Source organism: Plodia interpunctella, chromosome 20 (genome assembly GCF_027563975.2).
Source record: "Plodia interpunctella isolate USDA-ARS_2022_Savannah chromosome 20, ilPloInte3.2, whole genome shotgun sequence".
NCBI classification, from domain to species: domain Eukaryota; kingdom Metazoa; phylum Arthropoda; class Insecta; order Lepidoptera; family Pyralidae; genus Plodia; species Plodia interpunctella.
In genome coordinates, this window is record NC_071313.1 from 3,831,163 (window position 1) to 3,854,255 (window position 23,093).

Consider the following 23,093-nt stretch of genomic DNA (forward strand, 5'->3'; position numbering starts at 1 on the left):
TTTAGTTTTTTTTACCTCTTGGTATGATCCATGTGTCATTTTAATAACAATTTAGTTTTTGACCGGTATATATGTAAGTATGTATGTGTGTATAAGTAAAACAATGTAAGAGTATCTTAAATCAACCTTTATTTTCGTAATATTGACATAATTTTGTCACTAATTAAGTACTTACTAATCACATTTTTAAAAATCAGGTAAATCTTTTTCAGTATTTAAAAAACAGGTAAATTTTTTTCAGTATTAGTCAAGACTGGTGTGTTCACCTCTGTGGCATTCCTTTCTGTATCATAATTCGTTGTAGTACTGTATCCAGAAGGGCCTGCTGTTAAATAATTTCCCGAAGGTCCTGGCGTTGAATAATTATTACTGTCGTAGTAATTATTTCCTTTTTCATTGATTTCTCGGAGTTCCATTTGCGAAACAATATTAAAAATTTGAGATTTCATAATTGCTTTGTTGTATTCATTAAATTTCTTCACCGTTGCAGCTATACCATAAAAAAATTTGTCAATATCATCTTCATTTTTTTCATCTTTTTCTTTTAATATATATTTCATTAACAATGACGATGCAGAAGATCTGTCTTCGTCAAGTACTCTGGGCTTTTTTATATTTGAAAACTTGGATTTCTTTGTAGAGGACTCAGATAATGTTGGACGATCTTCTATTATTGAAATATCCGATTGGCAATCGGGAGCAGACAACTGCGAATCTTCATTGACGGTACTTTCTGTATCATCACTATCTCTGAGTAGTGAAGATACAGTTGCTCTTTCTTTATAAAAGGGTGTCAAAAAATTCATTTCATCCTCGAATTGCCATTTTTTAACTGAGACTGCTGCTTGACCGCTTTTGGTATTTTTTTTCTTAATAGCCCTACGATGAGCTTCCCTTAAATTGGACCACGTTTTCTTGCACATTGGTACTGAAAAAAATAAATAGTCAATTAAATACAATTCACTTTTTTACAGCCTATTTTGTGTAATACAAAATTAAAAACTTCTTTGTTTCAGATATTTGACGAGTGGCACTTCAGTCAGAAATTTATCTACAAGCTTTAGATTAGGCGAAACAACTATTAGGTCAATAATTAAGGAAGTGTGCAAAGCTGTTATTGACAAAATGATGAGTGTTTATATGCCAACGCCTACAGCTGAAGATTGGGAAAAAATTACGGAAGGGTTTAGTGACAGGTGGAATTTCCCAAACTGCATTGGTGCCATAGATGGCAAGCATATAAATATAATAGCTCCACCCAACAGCGGATCGCTCTACTACAACTATAAAAAACATTTTTCGATAGTTCTCTTGGCCATAGTCGATGATAAATACAGATTTACAGTTGTTGACATCGGTGCTTATGGCAAAAACAGCGACGGTGGTATTTTTGCATCTTCAAAAATTGGAAAACGAATTCAAAATAATAGGTTCAATATTCCAAGTGACAAAGCATTGCCCGGGACAAACGTAGCACTTCCACATGTTTTCGTGGGCGATGAGGCATTTCCGTTACAAAAGAACATAATGAGGCCATATTCTCGTTCTCAACAACTATCTCAGGACCAAAAAGAATTTAACAATCGCCTGTCACGCGCACGCAAAGTAGTCGAAGATGCATTCGGAATATTATACCAAAAGTTTGAAATATACAATAAAAATATTCGTTTAAATCCAGACATGGTTGATAATGTTGTTTTGACAACATGTATATTGCATAATGTAATGCGAACTTATAATATCGAAAGTAACGAAGAGTACTGTTCCAGACCCAGGCCAGCGCATCATAACCTGCATCAGGAGGCGTTCAATGATCTACGTCACATTGGTGGAATCACTACTGCTTTTAACATACGTGATTCGTTTGCTGCTTATTTCAAATCATCGGTTGGACAGCTTCCATGGAATACTTAATTTGCTTACTCGTATTATCAATTTTTTTATGAATCACTAATCATCAAATGTCATATATGTGGATCTCTAGTTAATAACGAATTATGTGGTAGTACCTTGTTTCACATAACAACGTTTGAAACAATATGGTCTCTTGTTTGATTTACATTGTAGGTTACATATCATTTTTGTCCATTACTAGCTTGCAATGTTACCAAATTAAAATTAGACTAAATGAACATTATGCAAAACAAGGGACAACCGAATTAAGCACCAATCTGTTGTACTATCTTTTATTTAATATTTTTAATACATAAATAATACCCGTTACCTGTTACCGCTAAGGTGTTGCTTATTTCTGTCCATGCTTCTTCCTTTTTTACATTGTCACTGTACTTCGAGTCACTTAGATCATATAATAAAGTATATTTACGAACTTCTTCGATAAGTTTTTCTTTATTCATTTTAAAAGTAAAAACGATACGTCCGCTTCGTTCGAAAGAAAGGCTGGGAATGAAGGGAGGGTTGGGAGCGGCGCATCGCCAACGCATCGCCCTCAAGTGAATCACTGGCAGGCAGCGCGCGGTCCACTCGTCGGCAACGCGCGATCAACGTGCGGCAAGCATGCGAGTTGCGAGTTGTCACCAAGTGGTCCACTCGCCGCCCGCGCGTGGGCAACTTGCGAGCGAGGCGATCCGGAGTTGATGTAATGAGCGTACATCCATAGAAATCCATACAAACAATATCAACCGCACTAGTTGAGGCGGTGAGGGTCGGGTGCCGGGTGGCTCTAATGAGCTATGACCTTTATCGGGGAATACGTATTTTACGACGAAACGTCGTTACACCACACATTCGAAATATGCGTTAAACTTCTGTATGTCTTCACCAGGCGGACTTTTACGCATTACACACTCGATACCACTCTTTGTAAATTCCAGTGGCAAGCGTGCAATTCCAGCACATCGTCATACGTGCCGTTGCCTAACAGGGCTTGTAATTTTTAAATTTTTGGCTTTTCGAATTAAGCATCTATTGAAATGGAAGTAGCAGCCTTTGATTTTAATGCTACTGAATACTTTGGCCACTGTATTAATTGCAGCCTGTTCATAGTCCATTGTTACTTTCAATGGCTTCCAGACGGGAAAGACTGACTTAATTAGTCGAAAGAGAATCTCATGTTTTCTGACTTTTATCAGGCAGCAACAAAAAATTATAAGGGGATAAACTGCGTTAAGCGTGTGCACGCACGTGAGCACGTCGCGGGCCACGCTTCTGGTGCACGCACGTGAGCACGTTCGCGTGCTTATGCGCGGGCATCGGCGCGTGCATCCGCGTACGCAGTTTTCTCAGTACAATTTTGACGTTGGAGGTGTACAGTCGAATAAGTAATAATGGATAAATTAATGTTGTATTATTTATCAAGACGACGGCGACGACGAATTGCCAAAAAAAGACGCCAGCCAGTAAGCCCGTTCGTTGAATCTAGGTTACTGTGCGGGGAATTCGTGGTGAAGTTTGGTATATTAAGAAAAAATGAAAGGTTTTTTTTCAAATATTTTAAAGTTTCATTACAAGTCTATGATGAATTATATTCAAAACTGGAGCCCTATTTGAAGACTAACAATCTACGATTGAAATCTACGTCAATCGTATCCTTCCGTGCACTTTCATAACTAAGTTTTGTTAACTGGTTAAGAAAAACCCTTTTTTATTATTGTTTTCACAACTGGTTTTTAAACAAGAATACGAAGTGTTCATTCATAACTGACAATCACAAATAGTTAAGAAACGAATAATTATGATTATGTTTTTATAACTAGCTACAGTCAGCAATAACATTTTTCCTTTAACCTTAAATCAAACACAGAATGTAATTTAGGTGAAATTAACTATTACTTAATATTTAAATGGGGCAATTATTTCTAAACAATGTCCAACAGTGATAGACTTATTTGTTAAAAGATGTATAGTATCCGCAATTTCTTGGTCAATCTCTTGGTAATTTTTGTTCGATGTGTTTTTGTTTGTTTTGAACGACATTGAAATTTTTGTTTCTTTAAGAAGAACATTCAGAATTGTTGCTAGCGACGCTTTTTGGCGTCCAACCATTCTATTAAGTCTTGCGTGCCAGCCTTCTAGATTGTTGGTGGTCCGAATTTCCTCGCCGTAGCAGCACCAAGTCTTGATAAAATTTACATCGCTGAACCAGTAACGGTTTAGGTAATTGTTGAACTTTATCACTGCTTCAGTTTTCGGGGATTTGGTCATTGTATACTTGTAACCTGCCATTACATATCTCAATGGCAATCGGGCTAAGCCAGCACATCTCGCAATATGTCGTCTTTGTACTGTAGATTTAATCCCTAATCGTTTCGCCTTTTTAAAAAGACTGGCACAAAAATGATAATAACATCCTTTCATTACTGCATTCGGAAAAATTTTACGTATCGCTTTCATTGCTGAGATTTCGTAATCCAGTGTCAATTTTACGGGGTTCCATTCTGGAATTTGTGACTTTATCATTTCAAATATAAGTTTGTAGGTATTTTCAGTTTTATTATGAATGAAACCAAAGAATAAAGGTACCATTTTTTTGTTATTTTATGTAGTCCATGAATGGTATATATTTGTGTGAAAGGTTCAGGGCAAGACTTAAAAGTTCCATCCAGAAAGAAATGTTCGAAATTGTCCAAATACGTTTTTATATCAGAAGAAGAAAATATTAAAATCCTGTTGTTTGTGTCATTGTCGTTATAGTCAGCCAGGAGGAAGTTTTTATATTTTTTTGGTATTTCTACTTTAGTTGGTGATTCAAAATGGAGCTTAGAAACTCCTAATGCCTTATTTCTTGCTTTGTATAGACCACTTTTAATATTGTCAAATTTTGGTAAGTCAGCAACTAAGTGCACGCCATCGTCTTCCAGTTCGCATACTACTTCTTCAAACTGTTTTTGTATTGGATCGACATTAGCTACTATTTTAGTTTTCAAATCTTTCATTTTCTTCAAAACTAGATATTTTGCACTATTAGGTAAACAATCAATATCGTGCACGCCCTCTTTAACTATATGGTTTTCATTGCTTAATGTCACATTACCTTTACAACCGGTTTTATTGTAGCATTTCCAAAAAACATTTTCGTTCACATAAGTTTTAATATTATGGTACTGACGGCCGTCGTATAGTAGTTTCTCGCGATCCCTTTTTGTCGTTATGAACTCCATGGTGGGCTTAGAAAGCGACATAGTTTATCACTTAAGTTTTCGGTTGCTATATATTTTATATAAATTGCACTCAATTGCAATAGAAAACTAAATAATACTAAAATGACAATGTCAATGTCATGCCATTGCAGTTTACATATCAATAATAGATAATTTATTAAGATAAGAACCTCATCCGTTTTCCGCATGCAATACTCTCGATAAAAACTCTAACTCTGTTGTTTTTATTTTGATTTAAGGTTAAAGGAAAAATGTTATTGCTGACTGTAGCTAGTTATAAAAACATAATCATAATTATTCGTTTCTTAACTATTTGTGATTGTCAGTTATGAATGAACACTTCGTATTCTTGTTTAAAAACCAGTTGTGAAAACAATAATAAAAAAGGGTTTTTCTTAACCAGTTAACAAAACTTAGTTATGAAAGTGCACGGAAGGAATCGTATCACCAATGGAACGATTTGCAATGACATTGCGGTAAGTAAAGACATTTCGATATTAATAATCATCTTTATTCATGTAAAAAAACAGTCATTATTTAACAAAAGTTTAGAACACTCGTATTTTTTGCCAATTTATGTAAGTCACATTACTGTTTAGCCACATCAAGCAAGAAAGAAGAAGTTCTTATTGTTTCGGCAGTGACACCTGAATATGGCTTAAAATGTTTTTCTTGATGTGGTTCACTCTGTTCTTAGGACCGAAACACATAACCGCACACTTATTAATCATCATATTAATCACAGTTTCTTATATTTATTAATTATATTTTGTTATTTCTAAATTACACAGTTTTATCTTTTTCGTTTTTTTTATCTATACCTACTTATTCACTTATTTTTTTATATACTTAATCACAACAGTCATCACAGTGTCTTGCATAAACGCTACGTTACAATTAGTCATTGATTATTCATTTGAAATACACTAATAAAATCACAGGTTCAAGTTTAAAATAAAAAAACACAATAACAGTTAAAACAGTACAATAAGTCTAAATGTCTTAATTATAATAATATACCTACCTTACAAAGTATTAATTATAATGACGCATATTGATTGCAAGTTTTTACATATGAATATTTCCCTTATTAATTATTCCCTTCTATTACTAGATCGGGTACTAATATTATTTTAAATTCTTATTTATCATCACAATCATAATCACAGTTTACTACATAAAAGATTAAATTTAAGAAGAGGACATATGAAGGAGCAATGTTATGAGTAGGTTCAAAAAAAAGGTCCATTAAGTAAAAAAGGGGTCTATTGATACACTTTTTTATTTGACCCCAAAATAGGGTTTAAGATAAAAGTGTCCGAATCGACCCCGTTTCTTTCCTTATGAACATGACACCTCAAGGCTTGTAAACTTTTGGCGAATGCCCTTGTATATCATAATAAGTGCACATGAGACCAGAAAAATATAAATATAAAATTGCGCTTTTTACTAACTTAAATAGTTCTTCATGTTCTTCTCTTTCTTTTGTTCTTAATAATTAAACAGTCTTAATCAAATCTTCAAAGTCTTTCTTGTTACCTATTTATTCATTGTTCGTATCTGATCTTACATTTAAGGATTCTAAATCATTCGTTACCGTATTTTGCGTTAATGAAAGGTCATCAATGGTAATAATCATTTCTTTTTCAATATCAATTAAAGCTTCTAATACTTTCGTACGAAATAATAATTTTTTAAAGCAACTCAATTTTTTTACAGTTGGTAATAATGACTTAAAAAAATTCAAGTCTTCGTCCATATTATCTGCAGTGTTATTCTTCACGCAATTTAACAACTCTAATTCGAAATCAGTTGGCGATTCGCACTTACGTTTCTTGGAAGATCGTGTTTCTTTGGTAACGCTGGAGCTGGTGCTAGGTACATTAATCAAATCTTCTTCAATAATCGTATTATTTTGTGAAGTTCTCGGTGACGCGTTTTGCTCTACTGACTGATTAAAATTGTCTGCCGATTCTTCTCCTTGAGTATTCGAGTTTGAATCTAAAAATGACAGCATGTTATAGTAAATGTATGTTTTATTTGCCCTGGAACCGGAGCCTGATTTAAGTTTTTTTTTAGTAGACCTCACTCTTATATAAGTGTCTCTTGCAGTTTTCCATCTTTGCTGCAGCTTTTTCACTGAAACAATAACACAGGTATTTTATTTTATTACAGATATTTAGTTAGTGGACATACCTTCGTTGATATTCATCTGGCGTATCAGACAGGACTAACCACGGTCAGAAAAATAGTAACAGAAGTTTGTCAAATTATAATTGAAAGGTTAAAGGAAGAATGTATACCAAAATTTTCCCGTGCGCTATGGGTAGAGACTGAAAAAGGTTTTTTAACGCAAGCCCAGTTTCCTAACTGCATAGGTGCAATAGACGGAAAACATATACGCATTATAAGACCTCCACATAGTGGTTCCCTCTATTACAACTATAAGCATTACTATTCTATTGTACTGCTTGCAATGTGTAACGCCAACTATGAGTTTACCTATATAAACGTGGGAGTGCAGGGTAAAGAATCTGACTCCGCAATTTTCACACAAAGCCGATTGTACGAACAAATCAACAATGACTTAATAGATATTCCTCCTGCCAAAGCATTGCCCGTAATACACAATGATAAACCAACCAACATTGCTGCAACCGCAGCTTTGCCCTATATTATTGTAGGAGATGAAGCATTTGGGTTATCTAGCCATGTCATGCGGCCATATGCTCGAGCTCTCGATTTAAACTACAAAAAAAATATATTCAATTATAGGTTAACGAGAGCGCGACGTTATATTGAGTGTACATTTGGTATCATGGCTAATAAATTTCGCATACTCCATCGTCCATTGAACGTTGGAAAAGACAAAGCAATTTGTTTTCTTAAAACAATTTGTATTTTGCATAATTTTATAAGATCAAGAAGTCAAATTAATGACTTTCATGATATTGTCATTATACCAGACCATATACGTTCAGTTCGGGGGTTAATTGGAAATACCCACAGAGATTCGTATACATTACGCGATAACTTCGCAGATTATTTCGTTGCAGACGGACAGCTGTCATGGCAAGATCGCAGTATTTATTGAAGGCTTTTTTATAATTTATGTACATTCAATAATTGAATTTTCACGGTTTTTTACCACACATTTTTTATTAACATAGCAGGCATATTTTAATAATATACCTAATGATTTTATTTGTTAAATTCATCGGATGTAACCAGTTGCGCCGCCATGACAGTCGAAAATTATAAGAAATTCAGTATTCTTACATTAAATAGGTAAAATGTTATGTAATTACGCATAAAATGAAACTTTTTTTCTTTCATTACACATCCAGTGATGTGTAGTTTGTACAGTGTCTAAAAACACAAGTAGGCATCTTTTTTACTAAAATATTATTGGTACTCAAACACATGTAGACGCGACACCGATTGGAGCGTGACTAACTGCATGGTAGGCAATTACCTTCCATTGCTCTTGCCTTTGAAAGCGGGCGTATAACTAATCTAGTTATATAAAATCATAGGATGTAACCAAATAACTTAGATTGTTGTAAACTAAAGTTGAGAGATGTCAAAGAAAAACCTACAAAACTACAAAACGCACGCTTATTTTACAAAGTTACTAGCCCAATTCTAAAACCAATATAATAAATATTTTAGTTGATAATTGTTTTATTTATTTACCTACCGATCCACTGTTTCTGCCCTAAAATGATTTTGAACCCTAAATACACCGATAGTGTGAAGTAGTGTGAAGCTCGCAGTCGTGAACATACTGGTTGTCTCGTGACGCGCAAAATGGCGGCGACCGCGTGGCCGAAAGAAAGAACTTTGGAATTTATCGAGCAATAATTATATAAAACCATACCAATATTATGGGACATTGTTCACACGAATTTCACAATGTTCAGAAATACGCAGTATCTCTGCACTAGTTTTGAATATAAGCATGATTTTATATTTACATAGGTAAATTATTGCAAATATTCCGAGTTTTAATTTTATAGTTGGATTAATTGTTGAAAACATTTAATTGACACAAATACAATTGAAATAACTAATTATATATAACTAATTGCATAGATTATTAAAAATAAAAATTAGGCGCAAAGAATAGTTTACCTAACCTACGTTATTATAAAATAAAAAAGAGTGTAGGTACTTACCTTGTATGTTTTTTCTGCTTCACTCCAGTCATCAAAATTTTCAAACAGTACTTTACAAATGTCTAGCCATGCTTTTGATTTAGCGTCCCGGTCTTTAAATATTTCGCTTGATTGGTCCCATATGGCAGGACGACACTGAACTTCAACAATTACCCTTTCTGTATCAAAATTTTTCATTTTTTGTTATGGGCCGGGCACGCGCGTGCGGTCGGTTCGAGATAGCGCTGTCAACTGAACAAGCACGCGCGTGCACCCGCTAGCGGGCTTCGCGCGTGGACCCGTCCAACGTGATGCGTGATCACGTCGCGTGCATGCGTGCCCCATTGCACGGAAGTATCACGCGACGGGCTCACGAGCGTGTGCACGCGCATGGGCACGCGCGGGTCGTTTTTGTATAGACACGCGAGAGGCACGCTTAACGCAGTTTATGCCCTAAGAGTTACGGATTTATTTTGCTCACTATACCCATGGATCGTACTTATATAGCTGCTTGAAAGGCTTTGGGCAGGATGTGAAAGTGCCATCACACAATATATGTTTGAAACTTTTAACCATGGATCTCGCATCTTTACGACAGAACATAAGAATTATTTTTCCATCACTTGCATCACTGTAGTCAGCTAGCTAGAAATCATGAAACGTTTTTGGAATTACTACTTCACTAGATGTTGGAAAACGCATCTTGGGCACACCCAATATTTTGTTTCGGTTATTAAATAGACCAGTTTTTTTATTTTCAAACGGTGGTATTTCCGCCATAAAATGCACGCCATCCGATTCTAGATTGTATACCATTTCATCGTATTGTTTCTGGATAGAATCAAAATTAGATCCAGTGTTGTCTTTGAGCTTCTCAAGTTCTTTTAATATTTTATTTTAGGCTTCGTTTGCTATACAGTTCGCCTTGTGTGTTTTGGTTTTATCATGGACCACTTCGTTCCTCTCGTTTAAATTGATACTCCCTAAATGTATAGTATTACCGTCTGTGTAAGTCTTTTTACGATGATATTTCCTTCAAATAAAAGAGCAATATAGGAGGTATTGCTCTTTTATTTGAAGGTCGCTACGCGTGGAAATAAATTCAATGTCTCGTAAAGACATTTCAATGACGAGTGTAAACAGAAAGTACTCCTATTATTTCACGTAAATACTTTCCTTAATAAAATTAATTAACCTATTGCACTACATATCAATAATATGGATACATATCAATAATATGGTATTACTTTTTTATCTAACTGGCCAGTTACTTATCATGAAAGAGTTTTACGGAGCTTCATGCTAAACTTTTCTACCCGACTGCGATAGAAGGAGGGTAATGATGTCAGTGGCAGATATATACAAGTAAATTAAAACCCTCGTACAGAATCAGTTCCATACAAGTAAATTAAAAGCCTCGTACAGAACCAGTTTCATACAAGTAAATTAAAAGCCTCGTACAGAACCAGTTCCATACAAGTAAATTAAAACCCTCGTACAGAACCAGTTCCATACAAGTAATTTAAAAGCCTTGTACGGTACCAGTTCCGGAATACAACCGGTACTGTAGACGGCCGAAGGGCCACATTTTTATTACATACCTTGTAGGATTTAAATATTTTCTTTTTCGCATTACGTACAAAATATCCAGTTGCATATTTTATAGCCCTAATATTCGTGATCTGTTTTTTGATCCACGTCAACAATATTAATATTCGGTATTTCCTCAAATTCGCAGGCTTTACTTTCAGTGGCATTTTCAGTGATTATAAATGAATGTAATTTTTTTTCAAAATCATTCTCGCAGTTCGCGCCTGGGGCATGGATATATTATTTATTAAAAGGTAAATGCACTACCGAAATGTTCGGGTGTTGGATTATTATTTTGGCACCCATGACTCCTTATACTCCCAAAAAAGATTTCGAGGAGGATTGAAGTGCCGCATCCAAACTGATTGTATAATAAACTTTTTTGCAATTTTTTTAGCAGCACTTGTATGCCATCCAGCATCCATGTCCCAAATATTTAATGTACACATGTAATAAGGGCACACTTTCCACTTTACGTGTATCCTTATGAATAAATTTCATATTTTTTAAATAAGCTTTAGCCATGTTATGAGTAGAATTAGGCTTCACAGCTTGGAGATATGGGTTTCCGTTTCCGTCATCTTTTCTTGCATAACTCCCATTGATTGAATCAAATAATTTATCAAAAACTATACAATTTCATGTCTATCGACTATAAAGTCCACTATAAGGTCCACTAAGGTCCAAAGGACATTTCCCAATATCAATGAATCAGCATGTGTCTCTTCCATCAATATTTTTATAGCTTGACGGTTTTGTTCCTTGGTCACAAATAGTGGCAACCACAACAAATGCCTCTATAATCTTCTTAAACAGCTTTCAGTTGCCAACTCTGGACCTTTTGTTGCAGCTGCAGAAAATATGTATGACAAGCTTGTTCATAAGTTTTCACAATGCCTCTGAGCATAAATACCTGTGCATAGTCAGCGAAATCAGGTTTTGTATCTGCAGCACCATCCTGTAATTAAATCTCTTCTTTCATTAAATTTATATTTAAAAATATATAAAATATATTTATTGAAACATACGTTGGCTTTAAGCGTCATCTCATCGAATATGACATATTATTGATACCTTCTTTAATTGACTGAACATTTTTTCATTGATACTTTTTTTTGATTGACACTGGTTTTGTGATTTTGTAACACTTTCGCAAGAGTTTGTGGTGCCAGCAATATCAAGACTTTTCTGAGAAATAGGTAACACTTTGGATTTCGTTTAAAGATTGATAAGGCAACAATTTTTTCATTCATCTGGAACCTCCTACCCTAGTCTGTCTTTTTACATTCACGAAATTTTGACGAAGTTAATATTATACTAGGGTTAGACATCTTTTCAATTGACGCCATAAAAGTTTCATTAGAGACAAGTGTATTAGGTGCCTTTACACTTGCAGCTTGTTTTTTCATTCTGGTTTTAAGTTTGCTCAATTTAGTTCTCAACAACTTTACATTTTTATATAATTTCTTTTCAGAATTTGTTTTATACATTTTCATTCTTCTTTTTTTAGTAGGTTGCTCTGCAAAATGCAAATAAATTTAATAAAATTAGTGATACAGTGAATGAAGAACTGTAGGGGAGGCCTTGCCCAACAGTGGGACAAAATAGTCTTTTAGAAAGGTAAGGAAAATTGGTAGAAGGTTCATTAGAAACTAAGCATCAGGATCGTTTGCACTTTCTTGACACTTCTCTCGAGCGACGCGGCAGCATCCTTCAGGCCCTTTTGGAAGGTGCCCTTGAGGTTACACTTTACAATACCCTGCGGCCTGGTCCTCAAGAGCCTCCTCCGCAGGACTCGCCGCCTGCGTCTCTCTGAGCACTTCGGCCTCACTGGTCAACTGCGCCACTACTTTTTCAGCCTCGTCCCGTCGAGCCGCCGCCTGAACCCTTGCGGGCGTCAGCGGACAGCGCCGACTTGGGACGCTCTCGCCGCGCCACCACTTTAGGCGCCGGCATTTCTGAACTAGGTCTTTCCTCCCTTTCACGACCCCTCTTCAGGCGCAGCAATCGGGGGACCGAGTCCTCCACTAAACTCTCCACGCTCATCCACGACTCTGCGTCAGATGTGCCAGCCTCTGGCTGCGAACTATCGAAGAAGGAGGGACTTACGTCCCTCTGGCGGTTTGTGCCCCCCCCAGATACGGTGGGGCTGCCCACGCCCCTAGGTGTGAGGAGGGATTCTCCGACCGGAGACCGGCCGGTACCCCCCTGGGGTAATGTTTGTGTTACCCCCCTTGGGTGAGGTCTCTGAGAAAGTGGGCGTTCGCAATGGAGTTCCCCCTCCGCCATTCATCCCTTTGGCACGCCCGACACCTTGGGATTGGGGTTATTTTTGAAGAGGTTTTCTTCCTCGCAGCACTGGCCATAACTAGGCACAGCACTCTCGTTCCCAGAATGGGGTTACGAGTTGCCCGACGCTGGCCGAAGCCAAGACCGCCGCGCGAAAACGTGAGCACACACATCCGTTTACCGTCTGCAAGCAGACGGGAAGGAGTGGCTCCCACCAGCAGGATATTCGCCGGTAACCAATAAGACCCCGACTGCCAGGGAGTTATTGGCTACCGCCCAGGGTGCACCGTCCCGAATCCCTTGTCAGCCCGCCGCTCTCACCGGATCCTTGTGGATAAAGTGAGAGAGGCTAAAGCCTTCAAGGGACCGGGCGCTCGGGGAGGTTTCTCGCACTAGCACCCCCTAGCAACTTAGCCAACTTAACTTAGCCTTACCTAATAAACCTAAATGTTCACTTCATTTAATTTCGTTATTTTAATGTAAACAATTTAAAAAAATGTAGGCATGTGACAATATACAGACTAAGTTCGTCCATCTAGACAAAAATGGTGGGAAGCCTTTGTAGTGTAGGAACACTTGATGACTCATAATAGTAACATAGCAGGAAGTGGGATAGTATGGATATGAAAAAGTTCAACAAAATAATATTTAAAGCTTTTTTATTATGGGTGATCATAAATTGATTAAACCACAAGCTACAACAACTGCATGATCAACACAGTCGATCCAAGTTATTATTAATAGTAGAGTGTGGCTTCAAAAACTTGAATCTCCTCAGTCTTCGAATTACTCTTTCTGTGTGTATACATACTGAACTTTTCAATTAAGATTGATATTTCCCAAATTTCCATTGCAAATAGTTATCAACATCTTCTTCAACCTAAAACAAAATAATTCACTTTAAAAAAATAAAATAAATGAGTGGATCGATTAGAAGAATGTGACTATTAAATAGTTCAACTGAAAATAACATCTACAGAAGAGTGAAATATAATAACATTTTTAGCTAATATCCTAATGAAGAGGTTTACTTACGTTAATATGATCCTCTGTAAATAGGTGAACCATATTTAATATATAATAAAAACAATGTATTCGCAATATAATTCGTTTTATTTGAGTGCTGGACATTGACGTAATAAAATAGTTTCTTTATAAAAATACCAATGAGGCTGTGTATGTAATTAGGTACTAACACTCCTCTTCACAGCCTTGTTGAGGTCTTCAAGAGATCAGAAGACTCCTAAGCTATTCCGCAATCTTTATAACCGCGAACTAGCTAATGCCTTAGTCAGTATATCTGCCTCCATGTCTTCAGTTCGCAGATACTTGACCTCTATCACTCCTTCTTGAATACAATTTCGTATAAAGTGCATTTTTAGGTCAATATGTTTTGACTTTGAAGTAACTATTGCATTTTGGCTTAGTTTGAGGGCAGCTTGATTGTCATTTAATATGACTATGCTGTTGTAACTGGACCCTAGTTCTTTAATTGACGCGAGGTATCCGCACGAACGAGCGATGCCGGTCTTGTTCACAAAAACGTAATATTTTGGCGCTAGGATTTTTTTTCTCGATGCTCACGCTCGGTTAAAGCCGGTGGGAAAGGGATAAACTTATTTTTAAGAGTTTCGTTACCGCTAAAATAGCCGTCAGCTAAGATTCTTGCAGTTTCTCTAATCGGATTACAAGTTTGCTCATACTGTGTACTTACAGTTGCTGTTTTAACACGAGTTTGCGTTGCGATAGATCTGTATAAATCTGGTGTACTATCGTAACTTCTTAACTGTGATTGGTCACCTGGTAAATAAGCAAAATATTCTGGTTCAGTTAGCGTTGAAGGGATAACAACATCTTGGCTATCTGTTACATCGTCTTGGATGTAGCTATAGTCAGCTAAAATTGATTGGCTCTCTTCAATCTTTCCTAAAATAAAATCAAAAGTAAATGTTTTGTAATAAATCACCTTACACAGATACAAAAATTTACTAATTATTTACTTTTGGACGCCATTTCAGCCATCAAAACTAACTTCTGCACTTTAATTTTAGTAACGCTATCCCTCACAACAAACGCTCGTCACTGTTGAACGTTGTAAACAAATAAACTTCACGTCGCGTCGTGGCCCAACCGCCGCGCCGTGCAGTTTCTTTCTAAAGCAGTGACCAATCACAAAATTGTTACTAGTGCTGTGGGATCACGATATCGATAGTTGTGTTGTACCTGTAGTTTTATGGTATTCAGTAGCACACGAATCTACACACAGATACACATTGCATTTTCTGCACATAAAACGCGTTTCAGTTCTTTTTTTCTTTGATGCGCAAACTTTACAATTTGCGATTTTCGGATGTTACGGATACGTATACGGATGTTTCGGATGATGATGAAAAGGATAGAGCGATGAAAAAATGCTATTCCGTGCTCATAGATGCAGCTCAACCCTAAGGCCGGGACTCCACCAAAGCAGAGATGTGTGCGGTGTGCTGTGTGCTGTGCGAGAAGAGATGTTTTTCAGCTCGCGGGACTCCACCAAAGCGGAGATGTGTGCGGTGTGCTGTGTGCTGTGCGAGAAGAGATGTTTTTCAGCTCGCGGGACTCCACCAAAGCGGAGATGTGTGCGGTGTGCTGTGTGCTGTGCGAGAAGAGATGTTTTTCAGCTCGGGTGCGGGGCGTTGAGTGCTCAGTACGCATTCTGACACGAAAGGTAGACGATGTCGCTATTATTACAAAAAAAGTATCTTCTTTTACTTGAAGAAGAACTACAGTCTGAAGAAGCAGAATTGATAGCTTTATACTACCTAAACAAAAGAAAACATCGGTTTTGGAAAAGAAGTCACTTGTATTACCATACCAGTCATGGAGAATTTTTTACTCTGTTTAATGAGTTAGATGATGAAAGTTTTACCAAGTCCTACAGACTACCGAGGAATATATTCTACGAACTACATAACTTAATTAAACCGCATATATTTAAGCAAGATACTAACTACAGGAGATCTATCTGTACCCAAGAGCGGCTAGCAGTATGTTTGAAGTAAGTACCTACCTAATTATTTTTTTGTTAATGTGTGTTTGTGTTTATGTGTGTTATCTGCGTTTGAATGTGATCAGTCTTTTTTGAGTGTTTGTTTTTTTTTGTGTAAAAGGGCTAAGTGAGAAGTACTCAAAACGAGAATCAAGAAGTACGAGAATACATGAAAAATATTATGTAAACTGAGGTATGTAAGGATTACGAGAAATCGAGATCCGTTGTCTCTTTCTACCCCTCCGGGAGACTGGAGTGATGCATATTATGTAAAAACCAAATATATTTTTATATTATCTTATTTATTCATAAAGAAAACAAAAAAATCAACTGCCGTTCTGGCAGTAGCAAAAAAAACGTAAGGTTATATTAGAAACATAACGTACAAAAAAATTATAACAGTAAATCACATGAGACATATTGCTTTCTTTTCCATATAGTTACAAATTATCATATGTGTCTTCTTCGTTTCTGAATGCTTCTATCTGTTCATCGGTCATGTGCCTGTGTCGAACTTGGACCCGGTATTTGTGTTGAGCTAGGAACCGGTGCCTGTGTTGAGTTAGGACCACCGGCCTGTGTTGATGTAAGAACCGGTGCCTGTGTTGAGTTAGGACCACCGGCCTGTGTTGATGTAAGAACCGGTGCCTGTGTTGAGCTAGGACCCGGTGTCGAACTTGGACCCGGTGCTGAAGTGTAACCGGGGGAATACCAATTATTTTCATTTGTGTTATACCATGTGTTTTGTAGCTCAAGTTCTTCCAATTCTAAAAGAACATTGAAAATTTTACGTTTAGCCTGAAGCTGCATATATTGAGAAAGCTTTTTTACACTTTTTGATATCGACAGAAAAAAAGTGTCCATTTCGTCAAGGGTATTATTTTTCTCTATCAATGATTGTATTTCTAGTTTTTCTTGGCGTATTCTTTCACGGTTTGCATGGTGCTGTATAAGTAAATTACTTATTTCATCCGATTTTCTTGTTGCATTTCTGCATGTCGAGGCTGAGACGCTTGATGTCGGTGACGGCGAATGTTGTACAGATGGACGATCTTCTGGAGTGCTTCTTGTATGATTGCTTGATGTTTCAAAAAACTCATCGGTTACATTACTTTCCAATGAATTTGTTTCCTGTTCATTTATATTTGTTTGTGAGGTATAATTTGTAGTCCTGTTTCTATTCGTCATATATGGTATCAAAAATTCCATTACCTTCTCATATTTCCATTCACGAATTTGTTTACCACTCTGTCCACTTCTAGTGGCATTCTTCCTTTTTAATGCGTCCCGGTGGCTGTCTCTCAACTTTTTCCACTTAGATTTAGCCGTTTTTACTGAAATAAAAATAATTGAAATCATTATAAATATTAAATGTTGACATTGCCATAGTCAAAATATACTTACCGCATTATCACTCATGCAGAATTTATAACCATTATAAATATTTAAAAAATACCAGAGTTTCAAAGGAAACCAATTTATAAAAAAAATATCTGAAATCAAACAAACAAAACGGATTGTATCTCTCGTACGTGGTCGCGGCAGACGGCGGCGTCGAAATTTGAAATGTTAATAAATAACGAGTGATAAATCCATTTTATTTGTTTGATTTCAATGTGTTGTGCTCGTGTGAATCTTAGACTTTTGATTGTTTCTTTTCTATTATTTAAAAATGGCTATAACTTTTGAACGAGTGAAAATTCTGTAAATACATAATTTCAGTAATGCCTAATCTTTTATAGTTCCGGAAACAACACGACACTGATTAAGATATTATTTTGAAATGACCCTTCTATTCTAACTGAAACCACGACACATAAATATAAATCTATATTATAATTATTACAGGTATTTGGCGACTGGTTCAAAATTTTCACAAATAGCTGAAAATTTTAGGATTGGAAAATCGACTGTTCCAAGAATTATAGAAGATGTCTGCGATGCCTTGTGGACAGTATTACAACCTTTGGTTATGCCAGAACTTAATGAAAATGATTGGAAAAAAATTTCAAAGCAATTTGAAGAAATCTGGCAATTCAAAAACTGCGTCGGGGCCATTGATGGCAAGCATGTGTACATGTTTGCACCCCCAAAATCTGGGTCCTCATATTACTGTTATAAACACAGGTTTTCAACTGTAATGATGTGCGTAGCCGACGCTACCCGAAGAATAATTATGGTAGATATAGGTTCAATGGGAAGGTTCAGCGATGGTGGTATTTTTGCTGATAGTATATTCGGAATTCGTTTGAGAGAAAACAGACTAAATCTACCACACCCTTGTACCAAAATGGAGAACCTGTACCGTTTGTTTTTATTGGAGACGAAGCTTTCCCTTTGATGACTAACTTAATGAGACCATATCCACGCGATAATTTAAATAACGAAAAACGAACATACAATTATAGACTTTCAAGAGCTCGTCGTATTGTGGAAGCTACATTTGGTGTATTATCACGGAAATGGTACGTATACCGTAAAGAATTTGAATGTAAAATAGAAACAGTGGAAAAAGTGATAAAAGCAACGTGTGTTCTACACAACTTTTTAATTGACAAGATGCCTGGCTATCTAGATAATAATGAAACGGGTTTGGCCACGACTATGTTTAACGACACAAACGTGGAAAATCTATTATCGAATGACAATATGGATGCCTATCAAGTTCGAGAAAAATTCTGTAGTTATTTCAACAACGAGGGCGCCGTTCCATGGCAAGACACTCGTATTACAACATTACTTGAACGAAATACTTAATATAATAAATTGCACTTACCGTCAGATAATTGAGTTTCTTTCAAAACGTTCTCCCAAGCTGCATCTTTGACGTCAGTAAGTTTATAGGTATCTATTGATGTGTTCCATAGACATGGATATTTTTTTACTGATTCAATAAATTGTTCATCCATTACGTTTTATTTAAATTAACTAATTGTTTACGTTGAAAAATACAAACTGCACAAATTATTCACGATAAAAGCGTGTGCTCGCGCGCACGGTACTAGCAAGATGGCCGGCCGGCGCGCGCGCGGGGTTCTGCGGGTTGCTAGCGGGCGAGAGGGGGGAGGGTGACATCGCTCACTGCACGCCGCTCACATCTCTCGTCTCCACTGCGCGTCGTCCGCGCACAGCTCACATCTCCGCTTCCATCGCGACATACAAATATTACACATCTCCGCACAGCGATCTCCACTGAAGCTGAGCGGAGAGGAGACGTGTCAATAACTCAATTCTATTGGTTGTTTAAAAAATATCTCCTCTCCGCTCGTCTCGTCTCCGCTTTGGTGGAGTCCCGGCTTAAGTCCTACTACAATATTAAAGATTCAACGTTATCACGATATCGATTTTCTTCTTTATTTGCGTGATTCACGTTATATTTTCCACATATAACGTGAATCACTTACATACTAGTCGTAAATATCTTAAGTCATCAACCTACTGTTATTAGTTTACCATGTGCAAAATAAAATAAATATCAGAATGTGCCAGGATTCCAGGCGTCTGTACGCGGCAAGCGGCATCCTTTGTGTCGGCGCCGGCTCCTTTCGGCGAGTATACCTACGCGGCGCAATCAAAGGACGACGTTATCTAACCGAACGCACTTTGCAATAATCCGCGCAATGCGATATTGCCGCTCCGGTTTTGCATTCCGATGGACATACCGCGGCCTACGACTGCGTCTACGACACGTTAGCTGCACTGGATGAAAACTACCGTTGTTAAAATAAATCACGATGAAACAGTAATTATTATCGTGTTTGTCTAGTGACACTAACCGATGTGAATGTAAACTGCTTACAAACGCCGCAAATGCAACACATTGTGTCGCAGACGCATCTGGTGTGTGGCAGACTTACTTTAATTCGGCCAAGTAATACTATACTAACAACACAAAGCATTCGTCAACTAGCAACCCAAAAATAATATTTTTGTAGGTTTTTTGATGCAGGTATATTATATTTAACTGATTGTTTAATCGAATTGAAAGTAAGGTAAAACCTTACAAGAAAAGACTTACCTCTTCATCAATATCAAAGTCTTCGTCTGGTATGAATTCTTCATTTTCATCACCTTCCAGAATTTGTATTAATTCTTCAGCTGTAGTTATCGTAAAATCATTACTAAAATGGCACGCACAATCACAACACTAATGGAATATTCTGGAAACCGGAACTCATTTATGACGTCAGAAACGGTCGTGTTTACTCGACCGTGGCGCTGGGCAAACTGACGCAATGATATTCGTAACATGTCATCTAGGGATGGAAACACTATCATCATTCACAATTGTCGACATTTGACAACTTATTTGCTTATTTTCCACAGGTTGTTCTTCTGATCTCTCTAAAGTTTTCTTTGGTTTTGTTTGTTCGGCATACCCGCAGTTTCATACTATATTATATTTGTAAGTACGATACGCCCAATATAATATTTGTAAGTATTGCTTTGCATGTTAGTTATAAGTGAATATTAAGTGTTATGCTCGTCGATTAACATGTATATTGGACATAGTTTCTCAGTAAGTGAATATTGTATATTCTATTTGAGAAATAAATACTTAAAACCTAAACCTTATTTTCAAAAGAATTTAATAAAACTATGTAGAACTATTGTAAAGAAATATTTATTAGTAATTAATTTATTTGTTGTTCTCTGAATAAGTCAATAATAAGAGAACTGCTTTGATGTACATATTTTTTACATGTTACTCTTTGAAGAATGTCCCGACACTAGTGTCGGATTTTTCCGACGCGGGCGTTTGGCACCTATGCAATTACAAGAGAATATTATCAGTTATTTCACCTAACTTCTTACTTAATTTTATGGCTTTTTAATACGAGCCAAAAGTGTACGACATTACAAATGATTGCTTTATGTAATATATCTTCATATATTAACAAGTTTAATACAATATAAAACATGACGAGTCGGAAAAGCCACTAAAAACAAACACAGCTATTTTGTCGGATATATACGACCTAGGCGAAATGGACACGATAACATTGGTCGGATTAATCCGACTCTGGCGGTGAAAGGGTTAAAGATAAATGTGAGGACAGGTTATCGCCTATCATTATTTTTCTGCCTTCTTTTGATCTAAAATATGGCAGCGCTACCGACCGAACCCAGTCCTCAAATGTTACGGCATCAAACCACCCGATGATGTGCAGATGTATCTTGTATTCTTTGGCCCATTTTCTAGCCAATTTTCATATACATTTTTGGCCTTATATACAACATAGCAAGGCAACAACACTCCGTCGGCAGAAGCCGCGATCATGACAGAGGTTGAGGTCTTACTGTGGTTTAAGATCCGTTCCGGATATTTCGCACCTCTTTTCGTTATTACTTTTCTTTTACCGGGGTCATCAGACAAGTTTGTTTCGTCGTAATTAATAATATTAGTCAAAGTCACACCTTCTAGAGATTTCTCTAATTCCTGAAAATATACTTCAATAATTATAGGCGAAACTGATGCCCGAGCTCTTTTGATATTTTGCCCTATTCTTAAAGATATTTTGTCTTCATGTCTTTTCATAAAACTTTTGACAAAGTCGGGGCCGGATAGGTTGTCTTTAAATTTATTTATTTTTAATCCAATCCTATCTAAGTATCCCTTTACCAACATTCTTAAGTCAAAGCTGTCAAGTGGGTATCCCCATTCTGAACAGTAATTTAAATTTTCAATAATATATTCTTCTATGTCTTTGTACAATACGATTTGACCATGGCTTTTTCATATATCTTGTATTGTGCCTATGCAATACCGATTTCGACATATTATATTTTTTGCTTATTTCAGATAAAGAGCATTTTGTATTTCTATATTCATTTAGGACAGTATTAATTAGTTAGTCATATTTTTTGTAATTTTTAGTGCCACTTGGTTTATATGTCCGAGGCATGATATCTAAAAAGAAAATAATATCTATATTTAATAAGTAGTATGAAGAGTTTGCAAATTGTATTATTAAAACCTCATTAATAATTCTACCTATAAGTAAAATCGTAAAAAATCTGTAGGTAGTTTTAAGTATATCGAGAACGGACAAACACGGTAGAGGGCTTTGTGTCATAAATTGTAATGATAGTTACAATGCGATACTATACTAATTTCACATTCTTAGTAAATTAAATCATTTAATATTTTATTTATGTAAATTAGGCAATTGACAACCCTGTCCCTAAACAAACCTTACCGTGCCCATATCCACCTATTTCGTATTTATTATATATAGCGTTCCTATTCAACAAATAGTTCTTTCCTAATCACCCCTGCACCGTACCTAAAAACCTCAATAATATTTCAGAATCACTATGATATAGATATTTAACTTTTGCAGTAAAAGTACAATAGATCTAGGCTTACCTTTTTTGCTGCAGCTTCTATTATAACTAAATATTCGTTTTAAACAACTTTCCTGCGTAAGGGGCTCGAACTCAGATATTACTATACTTTGAGACAGTAAAACCGCAACGATCGAAGACCTCTTCAAATAGAACGATTTTTCACATTTACGTCAAATTTGACACAGTGATATCCTACTATACACACAAAAAAATTTTGCAATGAGTTAAAATGTTTTTATTACAAAAGAAATGCTCAAATTACATTCTCAGTTTTGTCCCTATTCAGACTACGATTCCTAATCACCCCTTTTTACGGTAAGTCAGTCATACAAATATTTTTTCCGGAAATTAAACAAAGTGAAGCACTGACATCGTTAACAAACTGGTCTCAGAGTTACGTCACTTCCGGAAAAATAAATAAAATTTTCAAAATTAGGTATGTCTTTGTAAATAAAAGTCGGAAAAAAAAAAAGAAAAGATATGGGTCGCTTATTTTACTCCCCTGTACGTAAAAAAAATAAAAAAACGCTAGTTTTTTCTTTTGTCGTATTGTCCATT

The 23,093-nt window shown here is 36.3% G+C and overlaps 3 protein-coding genes and 1 long non-coding RNA gene across 4 annotated transcripts; 1 reads left to right on the top strand and 3 right to left on the bottom strand.

Annotated features, from left to right (window-relative positions):
• Window positions 1-110: 110 nt before the first annotated feature.
• LOC128678882 (transcription factor Adf-1-like) lies at window positions 111-2,678 on the bottom strand. Its single transcript, XM_053760771.2, has 2 exons — window positions 2,225-2,678; window positions 111-928 (listed from the first exon to the last, which is right to left on the bottom strand). Exons 1-2 carry the CDS (start codon window positions 2,442-2,444, stop codon window positions 216-218), a joined length of 933 nt encoding a protein of 310 aa, XP_053616746.1. The 5' UTR covers window positions 2,445-2,678; the 3' UTR covers window positions 111-215.
• Window positions 2,679-5,557: 2,879 nt separating this feature from the next.
• Window positions 5,558-8,799, top strand: LOC128678892 (uncharacterized). The gene is made up of 2 exons (XR_010370179.1): window positions 5,558-5,596; window positions 6,840-8,799. It is a non-coding gene; the product is annotated as an uncharacterized LOC128678892 (long non-coding RNA).
• LOC128678891 (uncharacterized) lies at window positions 5,606-9,676 on the bottom strand. Its single transcript, XM_053760786.2, has 2 exons — window positions 9,295-9,676; window positions 5,606-7,259 (listed from the first exon to the last, which is right to left on the bottom strand). Exons 1-2 carry the CDS (start codon window positions 9,473-9,475, stop codon window positions 6,664-6,666), a joined length of 777 nt encoding a protein of 258 aa, XP_053616761.1. The 5' UTR covers window positions 9,476-9,676; the 3' UTR covers window positions 5,606-6,663.
• Window positions 9,677-16,673: 6,997 nt separating this feature from the next.
• Window positions 16,674-19,456, bottom strand: LOC128678907 (uncharacterized). Its single transcript, XM_053760818.2, has 2 exons — window positions 18,961-19,456; window positions 16,674-17,518 (listed from the first exon to the last, which is right to left on the bottom strand). Exons 1-2 carry the CDS (start codon window positions 19,091-19,093, stop codon window positions 16,674-16,676), a joined length of 978 nt encoding a protein of 325 aa, XP_053616793.1. The 5' UTR covers window positions 19,094-19,456.
• Window positions 19,457-23,093: the final 3,637 nt, after the last annotated feature.